Raw genomic sequence first — 11,206 nt, forward strand, 5'->3', positions numbered from 1 at the left:
GCCTGGCAGTTTTCAGTACTAGCCAAGCAGCAAGGTTTGGGTCTTATTTTTTTCTAGCTCTTACTATAGCCTACTTTTATCACTGAAAATATTGGGGAAGTTATTTCATGAAATTGTTATGGTGTTCCTTGCGTTATTATTATATACGTTATTATATGCTTCACATATTGTAAATATCTTCCTATTATATATAATAACACATTAACATATTATTCCATTAAAGTACCCATGGCTTTTTTTTCCAGAGCAATAATGAAATTTCATAGTATGAAAATGGAAGAAATCAATAAAATCATTCGTGACCTTTGGCGCAGTACCTATCGCGGACAAGGTGATTAACTAACAGGTGTATCACAAGTGCTTTTCCATAGCCCTGTCTCCAGCTCTTGCCCCATCTTCTCATCATGCCAGGATTACCTCTGGGACCCCGTACTGAACATCTCTTTGAGGTTTTCTAAGAATTCTTATCTTGACAATATCTTGTAGCAAGAAAAAATGCAAAAGTTTCTATTCTAGAGCCTTTATAGGACTTACATATTTGGCTACAGTGTACATTATATTTAGCTGGTGACATAATAGGTTCTGCTGAAGTGTAGATAGGGATAAGCCGAAATGCGATAAGAAGAAAACCATCAAGAGGAAACTCTTACTAGAGGAACTAAGTCAGAGAGGCAGAGCTGGGACTGAGGGCTGGGGCATCTGAGTTGCTTCTGGCCCAGGAATCCTTGTGAATCCTCAGCCAGAGAGAAAGGTTCCAAACAGCCAGGGTTTTCCCTGTAATGTCACGGCGCTCACACGTCATTCCTATACTGATTTGATGTTTGCAAGTGACAAAAGGCTATAGAGTGTAAATTTGTCTGAAATCTTCTTTCATGTCAGATATCGAATATATAGAAATTCGGTCTGATGCCGATGAAAACGTATCAGCTTCTGATAAAAGGCGGAATTACAACTACCGAGTGGTGATGCTGAAGGGAGACACAGCATTGGATATGCGAGGACGATGCAGTGCCGGACAAAAGGCAGGTATCGCAGGACCCTAGGGAGTCGCCTTTCCCGGAGAATAGACAGAGACACAAGTGTCAGGGCAGGGGACGCACCCGCGGCTGCCCTTGAATGGCGGGAAGCTCCTTACAGCGCTCCTGGCTGCCGTGGAAAGTGAAGCAGGCTCGGCTATCCGCATTACACTCCCATATTCTCACTGCCTAGTTGCCTGCAACACGATGTGAAGTAGGCTCTTAGGAGAAGAGCCTGAAACATTCTCCCAGGGTAGGCTCAATGAAGACCGTTGTTTCGCAGCACTCCTTATGAGAATAAGGTTACTATGTCATTGGTAGACACACCACTATTTTATATGCTAGCAAGAAAGAAAAAGCGCAATTGTAATTATAAGATGCGTCCTGATTTCAGAGAAGTCGGGGATGGGGAGGATCAGAATCAGTGGCATACAGTATTAGCAAACCAGATCCTAGGTTGAGCCAGATGAGGCATCACAGTGCATGAGAGAGTCTCACTGAGAAAGCAGCCCCGTTATAAGACTGAGAGCCCCCCCCCCCAGTCTAGCCTTTGGGCCTGCAGACCATCTAAAAGAAGGGTCTATTAGAGCCAGAAGCTGTGATACCCACAGAAGCCCCTGCCTCTTCCCCCTCACACAGAGCCTCAGCTGCTGGGCCAGGCCACCTGGCTTTACGTGAGGCTCTGGGAAGACAACACAGGCTGCTGATGGAGCACAAAGCAAATCAGAAAGGAAATTGTAGAATCAGGAAAGGGGCCTGCCATCCTTGGGGAAGAGGGCTGAGTCCTTTCACTGTGCACAGGTTTGTACTCAAGATGTCACAGGTTCTTGAACTTCCTCCTTTCAAATTAGAAGCAGATTATACTTGACATCTCTGAACCTTTGATTTTCTTAAAATTTTTAAATTCTAGAAATGGATGTTCACTTTATCTGAGGTCTTTTCATAATTTTCTATTTTTACCCAAAGACAGTCCATGCATTTTGTCCATGCATGCAGTGTGTATTTTGTTGTCAGCCCAGACAGCTGATACCAATTTAAGGCATCTGCAGATTATTATCTTAATCAGTCTGCAAAAAATGACAAATTTTTGACCTATAATCAGTATCCTCTACTTGCTTTGGTGATTTTTAGTGGTAATTGTGAATGAGAAAATATAGTTTGAAACATATCTCTTCGGATTAAAAATACTTTCAAAAATAACTTCTGAACAAAAGATTTCCTGTAGCTACTCTAAATTATAAAAATTAATTTGCAGTAAATGCTTCCTTGGTGTTGGGGGAGCAGACAGACAAATAGTTTGGTAGAAGTAAGCCAGGAGCTCCATTAGACTCCGCTCTGACTGTGTGGGGGTGGGGGTGGCAGCAGTGGGGTTCAAATACAGGAAGGAAGGGCTGTCTATAGGGCTAAGGGATGGTCCTGGCTTTTGCAACCTACCAGCCTGCCCGGGCAACAAAAGAAGCTGTAAACTGCTCTAAAACCACTAACTCACTCACTGATGCTCCTTCAGTCACAAATTCAGGGGGAGGGGGAATTGACAGCTCACACAAAGGTAGTTTAGACTTCCTAGAATAGTCCTTCTCTCTTCATTCTGTGTCTCTCCTACGCTCAGATGGTTTCAGTTGGGTCAGAGGGGTTTAGTATTAGGTTTCTATTAACCATGAAAGTGCCTCAGTTTCAGTTACTTGGATTTACTACAGGTAAGCTTAAATAGAGTCATAATTATGTACTCTTGATACTTGACCTAGGAATTCATCCTCTCTCTCAAAATTATATACACCAACATTTGTGGGTTAGAGCATGATGTGGGTTAGGTGCCTCTTTTGGACCACAGAACATAGAGATTTAAAGAAGTCTCTAAGAGAGAAAAGGTCTCTGAGGCTCTGGAAAATGTAATGTGTCCAAGTTTTCTAACAAATCCCATTACCAAGAAAATAGCCAGGTCGTGAATTTATAAGATTGTTAATCTTATACCATTATTAAAATAATTAGTTACAGATAAATGGTAATGCATTTCTGATTCACATCTGTGATTTCAAGTTTTGTTATAGCTCCTGCGATTTGTGTGTGGCGGGGGGGCTGAGGGGGCTGTCAGCATTGCCTTTAGCATTTCACTTTATTGCAAATGATAGGCTTAGATCATGCACCTGATAGTTCACCTTCTGGAAGGGCATCAGAGCCTGGGCACAGTGCCAGCCTCTTCTAAACAAAAGAGCAATGATTTACCTAAGGTCAGTGACCCTGTGACCTTTCCCATCTAAAGAGATTAAGCCAGGTCTCCGTGCTTTCCTAAGGTGAGTGAGAAAAAGGTCTGTGCGGTGCAGCTCAGCTTCGGTGCTTTTTTCCAGGTATTAGCCTCACTCATCATTCGCCTGGCTCTGGCTGAGACGTTCTGCTTGAACTGTGGAATCCTTGCTTTGGATGAGCCAACAACAAATCTTGATCGAGAAAACATCGAATCTCTTGCACATGCTCTGGTTGAGTAAGTTTCTCAAATGTGGGGTAGGTTATGACCTTTTAGGCTTTTAAAGTAAGATTAAGAGAGTTCTGTGATGAAACCCCTCTCTAAATGTGCTTTCCTTGGGGAAGGCTGGTTGGTGCCAGACCTTAGGCTTTACATTCTGATAGTAATTTGTCAGATTTTTAAAAAGAACGAAATGGTGAACAGCAACTCCAGACACAGCCTGCATCTGTCTCCCCAAGTGTGTTCATAGGGAAACTCATGGTGAGCATTTTCTGGCTGGGTTTGGCTTTCCTGTAAACCTACCAGAGGAACCCACATGCCATGTCCAGGAGTTTGCATGACCTGTTAAGCCGCTGCTAGGTGGTGACAGTGGTTTTGGACTGTCTCCCCAGCTTTTCACATGCATCAAGCATCTGTGAGGAATGACAGACAGCTCTTACTCAAAAAGTATATTAGTGGTTAAGTAGGCTCCAGAAAGAGTACACACATCCTACCACATTCACCACCTGTGGTGGGGGCGGGCTCCAGGGATGGGCAGCCCTTGCTTAAGGACGGTGCTGGAAAGGAAAGGCACTTCCCCAGAAGTAGAGAAGCTATTCCGCGTACTCCTGACTCCAGATAGACTCTTTCTGGCAGACACAATGTTTCCTGTCTGACAGCCCGGGTTGGGCCAGTAGGAGAATTGAGCGGCCACAGAGCCACCTTTCTCTAGCCATCTCCAAGTAACCAGCAAGTACGCGCTAGTGCTTTTGAAACCCAAGTGCATCCACCTGCAGATAAGGGGTAAACAAGTGGTTAATTAAAAGAAAAAGTCTTTCGGGTCTCAGTTTCAAAGCTAGTTACCTCAGCATACAGGTAGTAAGCACAAATGTTCTCAGTACACCCACTCGGGCCCCCTGTGTGTCATACTAATGATGCATCTAGTGACTGGTGGTGGCAGAATTCTCAGTACAGCCAGATCCTAAGAAGGCAGCATATGTTATTCCCCTTGCCTCTAGTCTGTCTTTTAACAACATTTTTATTTTCTTCCAGAGAAAACTAGTCACAGGTCAAGAAAACCCCAGGCAAAGGAATAAATCAGACTCCTAAAGTTGAACAGCATAGGTGTTAAGAAAAACTCAGTAAAACATTTCCACCTGCTGTAGTAAGAAAAACTGTGTTCTAGAACAAACTAGATCACATGTTCTTACAAGTCCGTAAGCCAGACCTAGGTGAAGAGTCAAGCCATGCATCCCCACTGTCTGGAGAGGAGATGGGGCTCCATCCGACCTGCCTGGGTCGACGCCGCCCATCCCCCACTTCCTGCAGGGCTGTCAGAGGCTCTGACACACGGCACAGGAAAGGCCTGGTCGTCTCACGTAGCACACAGTCATGTGTCTGACAAGGTTCTCAGTGGTTTATTTAAATTAAAGAAAGCTCTTTATGCTCTTTAGTAATTAATTGTTCTAAATATATTGTTTCAGGATAATAAAAAGTCGCTCACAACAACGTAACTTCCAGCTTCTGGTAATCACTCATGATGAAGATTTTGTGGAGCTTTTAGGGCGATCTGAATATATGGAGAAATTCTACAGGATTAAGAAGAACATTGATCAGTGCTCAGAGATTGTGAAATGCAGTGTTAGCTCCCTGGGATCTTATGTTCATTAAAAATAGTCAGTACTTAAACGCCTTAGAAACACAAGTCCTCAAGCAACTGCTTATTTCTGGTATCAACTAGTCAGTAAGAAAATATGTTCTTTAAAAGGAGCTTTGTATCTAGATTTTGAATGTCTGAGAGGTTCTAAAATGATTAAAGTTGTTTCACATGAGATTTGGACGGATTCCGGAACTCCCTCCCCTTGGAAGCCTCGGACAGGCCCTCAGCGCTCAGCAGCAACACACTTGGCTTTGCTTCTCCCCTTCCCTCCCCAGCATCATGTATGATTCCCTGGGACCTGCAGCGACTGCCTTTCAGTTCTCAAAGCACTGTTGAGAAGAGATGCTTGCTGCCTTGACAATTCATGGTTTGGGCATAAAAATAAAAAAGCAGGGTTAAGTGTTACCACCTAATTTATTTCTTTGGATGTGGTTTTAAAAAACTGAGTTATCAGTGAGTATTAATATCTGGAGATGACCGTAAATGAGATGTTAATATATGGCTCTGCTCTTAACTTTATAAATCCAACCAAGTAACCTCCTTCTCTGGGCCTGTTTCCCCAACTAATATTTAAGTAGTTGAATGGGGCTTCAGGATTTGACAGGAACCTTAAGTAAGCTAGGTCCATCTCCACCGTTTCTCTCCCCCCATATCTCTGTAGGTAGCTATCCAGACTGAGGGCTCTCTCTAGTGAGAGGAAGTTCCCCACTGTGCACATGCACCTTTGGAAAACTGACCATGAGCAAGGCCTCCCTTCACTTCGAGCCTGATCTACTGTCATGAAGAAGTCTTTAACTCTTAAGTCTCTCCTGTGCAACATCTCAGGCTTATCGTCAACCCTGATTGCTCTCCAAATGTGCGTTCTAGGGGGGAAGGCAAGCAAGACTCCTTCACAAAGTCATGACCTCCTCCTAGTGGTGTCCAGCCAGACCTGAAAGTGTAGGCCTCTCATTTTCACTCCAGATGTCACTTCTAGCAAAAGCCCAATCACACGTTTTCTTAGAATTGCCAGCTAACATCTTGAAGCCTTTTACAAGCATTGCACACAGAATGCTATCAAGTAACACGCTTTTGGATTAGACTTTGTGGAGTTTTATCTGTCAGTCATGTGGTACAGTTTTATGCCATCAGCAGACGTAGTGAGGATATGGTCTAGACAGCCCTTCTCAACCAGGGTCTAGAAGAGAGTTAAGCTCTAAGTCCTCACGTATCTGTGGCAGGCCGAATAATGGCTTCCGAAGATACCAAGGTCCTAATCCCTGGAACCTGTGAATGTTACCTTATATGGCAAAAGGGGCTTTGCAGATGTAATTAAAAGAATCTTGATATGACATCCTGATGGGCCTTAAATAGAATCACTAGTATCTTTATAAGAAGGACACAAAGAGAAACAACTACAGAAGAGGAGACGGCACTGTGTTGACAGATGCAGAGACTGGAGTGATGTACTTTGAAGATGGAGGAAGGGCTATAAGTGACCACTAGAAGCTAAAAAAGGGAAAGAAACCAATTCTCCCCTCAGAACCTCCAAAGGGAACCACCCCTGCTGACACCTTGACTTTTAACCCAGTAAGACTGACTTTGGACTTCGGGCCTCTATAACTAAGAATAAATTTGTGTTGTTTTAAGCTGCTGAGTTTGTGGTAATCTGTTACAGCAGCAGTAAGAAACTAATATAGTATCCCCCATATGTAATCCATTTCTGTGCCTCTAAAACACTAGTTACATACTGTCCTTGAGCAAATTGAAAAAAAGAGTTACTCAAATCATTCCCTGTGTTCTGTGGTTCACATGAAAAGGGCTGGTTGAAAAACCCTTACCCCATCCCTGGATGAAAGGGCCAAGCAGCATAGCCACCACTCCAACCAACTGCTTCTTGTCCAAGGCTCCTTCTCATGACAGGGTTGAGTCATCCTAATTCACTTTTTAAAAGTAAAATTACCTATTATTTACTAATCTAGCATGATCTTGACAAAGGTACCATAAGAAAAAACAGCTCGCACTCAGAGATCAGATCCAGGAACTCACAAATTTAAGAAACAGCAAATCAATTCCAGTCATATTAAACACACCAAGAGTGCAAGAATATTTCAGAAAATGAGAAATTTGTTCATAAATCATCAACATCACAAAGCCAAAGGGGAAAAATTCTGATAGATGCCTAATACTGGCCGTTATTTAATAAATTTCACCATCTCCTAGCTTTAGCAAACTTACGATATTTCAAAGAATATTTTCTTAATGTTATTTGCCATCAAATCAAAATTCAGCTGTCAATAGCAAAAGATGAAACATTCCCATTAAATAATAAAACCAGATACCTTCTATCAACATGTTCTGAAAGCCATTGCAATAAGGAATGAGGAAAAAGGCAATACAAGATAAATATAATAGGCAATGAAATAGTTATTTATAAACCAAAATGGACTTGCCAGTTTCGAGCCTGGTGTTCTCTTGAGGGTGCAGTTACCTTTGCAGCCCTACTGAGAGCACTGCTGTCTCTCCTGGTCTCCTTTTATCACTGGGCTTGGAGGTGGGGCAGGTGCCTTACTTTTCATTGCTATTTCTAGATCATTCTTCTCCCCCTTTTCCATTTAACCCCTGTCCTTCGCACTTGGAATGAATAGGCATTACAGGATGGAGGTTAAGAATATGAGCCAGACTACTTGGACTTAAATCTTAGCACCACCACTCACTAGATTTGGAATTAGGCAAGTCATTCATCCTCTTTTGCTTCTGTTTCCTTATCTGTAAAAGTAAGTAAAGACGGTACCTATCTTGTAGGGTTGCAAGGATTAAAAGACTTTATAAACTAAGAACTGCGTGGCACGTAGTACTATATGTTCAAGAAAAATCTCATCTTCAGTTTACTTTCTTGTTGCAGTTTTCTTCACTGCCCTTTCTTACTCATTGACAGTTTCAGCTCCCAGTTCACTGTCATTCTCCAATACTAATTTCATAGTCATTGGTGATTTCAGTATCCAAATGATCTAATACAACTCCCTGGCCTCAGCTCCTCCTTCCTTCCTCCAATGAGAAGACTCTCACTCCATAGTCTTACTCCAGACCCCAGTCCTGTTAGTAACAACAGCAACCTCCACAACCTCGATTTGAAGCATCTCATGCTCCAACGAACCCCTGGTACTTTACAGTTCACTCCTGGAGCCTCCAACCCCAGCAATTCTTTGAGCCCACCAGAATTTCGGTGCACTGATTCTACCACTTTTTTCAGTTCTTCACTTCCCTCTGGCCTTCTCTCCTTGTACACCTTAGACTCCACGGTTCATCAGGACATCGCCGTCGTGCATAGACCCTCTCCTGCCTGGCCCCTCTTCTGTCCTCACACTTCCCTGACAACCTCCAGCCTTCTCCCTGCACATGCAGTTCCCTGTGCTGGTTCCCCATTTCCCTAACTTTTTGAGGTTGCGGTGCCTTAGTGCTCAGTTTGAGTCTGCACCTCTTTACTTCTTTACATTCCCTTGTTTGGTGATCTCATTCAGACTCCTGGCCTTAAAATTATTATCTTAGTTTGGGTTCTCCCAGAAGCAGAACCTGAAATAATGATTCAAGCGAAAGATCTTGACAAAGGTACCACGAGAAAAAACAGCAGACCAATTCTCAGATCACAGTAGGAGACTGTGGAAATTATATAAGAAGACAGCCAATGAAGAGTGTGTTCTTAAGCCAGCTACCATAATAGGCAATTGGGGCTTAATCCCACAGGGAGACTCTGGGAAATTTGGTAAAATACATGCCTCAGAATTATCCCACCTAAGGCAAGAGAACTGGGGTGTGTACATACTCTCAGCAGTTACTAACAGGGCTATTCAAAGGTGTATTAGCTACCTGACAGCAACTTTAATAATCGCCTAGATGCTACTCCTCAAGTAAGTTTCTAGTCCAGAGCTCTTCTAAACTCCTGAGTCACATTAAGCTGCACACCCAACATTTACTTACACTTGAATTACTAATAGACATCCGAAACTTAAAATAACCAAAACCAGTCTTTCCCCCAGGACTTGCACCTCCCATAGGCTTTCAATTCATGGCAACTCCATTCTTTCAGTTGCTCAGGCAAAAATCTTGGCATCATCCTTCATTCTTCCATTTATCTCATATCCCACATCCAATCCATAGTTTAATACTGTGGGTTCAAGTTTCAAAATAAATCCAGAATCTGACTGCTTCACCACCTTTACCACCACTGCTCTGGCCCAAACCACCATCATCTGTAACCTAAATAATCGGAGTAACCACCAAACGGCTCTGACTGATTTAGTTCTGCCCTCCACAGTTCTCAACACAGCAGCTAGTCATCTTTTTGAACGCAAATATTTCTCACAGGTGTGCGGGTTAGCAATTATGAAACCACTTTATATACCAAAATCAAACAAACATAGATAATAAGAACTGAATTTCTCATTGTTAAAGATGTTTGCATATCTAGAATGGGAAAAGACTATAAAAAGAACCCTGTAGTGTTGGATTAAATCCAAAGTATCGGTGTGAATTTATGGTTTTGGTATATAAAAGATTTCTACTTCCATAAGGGAAGAAGAATACGGACTGCCAAAAATCGGCTCCATAGAAGCAATGAGAACGCTGGCAAACACTCAAACTTTTTTAAAACTTTGGAAATTAACTAAAGGCTTGCAATAAGCCAAAAAGTGTTTATTCAAGGACAACGGATGAATCTCAGTAAGAAAAGCCAGTGCATTTTAACTTGCCTTAACCGCATTCCCCTCTCCCTGTGTCTCTGCCAGCTTTAAAAAACAATATAATTACAGTACCTGTGAAAACCAGCAGCTACTGGAGGAAGCAGAATGGATTTGGAGCACCCTCAAATCTTCAGCCCGAGAACTGCTGCTATTTGATGCGTCTGGCAGCTCACTGAAACTCTTCATCCTCAGTGCCTGTCTTTATTTGAGCTGACGCAAGCTCACTCCAACAGCCCTACCTGCTGTAGGCAATCAATGGTAATTGGTTAATCCTGCAACTGCCAGAGGCAGCATTACTAGTTGGGGCCAACAAGAGAGTAAGAAAAACATGGGAAAATAAGGAATGAGATATCCATGGGGGCTTTGACAAGCTTGAACATATTCCTGGGAATCCAGAAGTTCATGACCTGAGAAGGCCCAACACTTTGACCTCTGGCTGACCTTGAAACTTGACTCATGCAAGAAGTGAAGGCTAAGGCACAGTTGTTGAAGCATTGAAAACATGACCAAACAACAATCTCAATCTCTCTCTCTCTCTTTCCCTCTCTCTCTCTCTCTCATACACACACACACATTCTCATACACACAGCCTTTCAACAAAGGCTTGAAAACTTATTAGTTCAAGGCATCAAAAGAAATCTCTGTCCAATCATTAACTTACCACTGAGCTAACTGGGTAGAGACTTCAGTGACCACACCTGACAAAGAATACTGCTTTACATAATTAGTCCAGAAAGTCACCAAATAGCAATAACAAACGGCAACAAGTACACACCCTGGGGAGGGGGGTAATCTGATTTTCAGAGTTGACACATTATGTCTAGTTTTCAACAAAAAATTATAAGATATGCAAGGAAACTGAACTATATGGCCCAGACACAGCCTAAAAAAGCAGTCAATAGAAACTGTCCCTGAGGAAGCCCTGACAGACTTAAGTCAGTATAAATATGTTCAAGGAACTAAAGGAAACCATGTCTAAAGAACTAAATGAAAGTATGAGAATGATGTCTCACCAAACAGAGACTATCTTCAAGGAGATAGAAATTATATATTTTTAAAGAGAACCAAATAGAAATTAGGGAGTTGAATACAATAACCGAAATAAAAATTCACTGGAGGAGCTCAACAGTGAATTTGAACTGACAGAAGAAAAAGAAATGAACTTGAAAACAGCTCAATTGAGATGATCCAGTGTGAAAGGAAAAAGAATGAACAAAAGTGAAGAGTTTTAGAGACCTGTGAGACACTGTCAAGCAAATCAACATACCCAGTGTACCAAGCACAATGAGAATCACAGAGGAGCAAAGAGAAAGGGTAGAAAATGCATTTGAAATACTAGTGGCCAAAATTTGTTTTTCAAACTTTATGAAAA

At 42.3% G+C, this 11,206-nt stretch overlaps 1 protein-coding gene across 1 annotated transcript in view; it reads left to right on the forward strand.

Moving 5' to 3' along the window:
- RAD50 (RAD50 double strand break repair protein) overlaps positions 1-7,432 on the forward strand; it is a 91,154-nt gene extending 83,722 nt beyond the window's left edge. Inside the window, exons 22-25 of the mRNA XM_081034907.1 lie at positions 246-331; positions 880-1,022; positions 3,362-3,495; positions 4,941-7,432. Coding sequence (XP_080891033.1) covers positions 246-331; positions 880-1,022; positions 3,362-3,495; positions 4,941-5,127 — 550 coding nt within the window. The 3' untranslated portion in view covers positions 5,128-7,432. The remainder of the gene's footprint in view (positions 1-245; positions 332-879; positions 1,023-3,361; positions 3,496-4,940) is intronic.
- Positions 7,433-11,206: the final 3,774 nt, after the last annotated feature.

This window comes from Rhinolophus hipposideros, assembly GCF_964194185.1.
Source record: "Rhinolophus hipposideros genome assembly, chromosome: 23".
In the NCBI taxonomy this organism is placed as follows: domain Eukaryota; kingdom Metazoa; phylum Chordata; class Mammalia; order Chiroptera; family Rhinolophidae; genus Rhinolophus; species Rhinolophus hipposideros.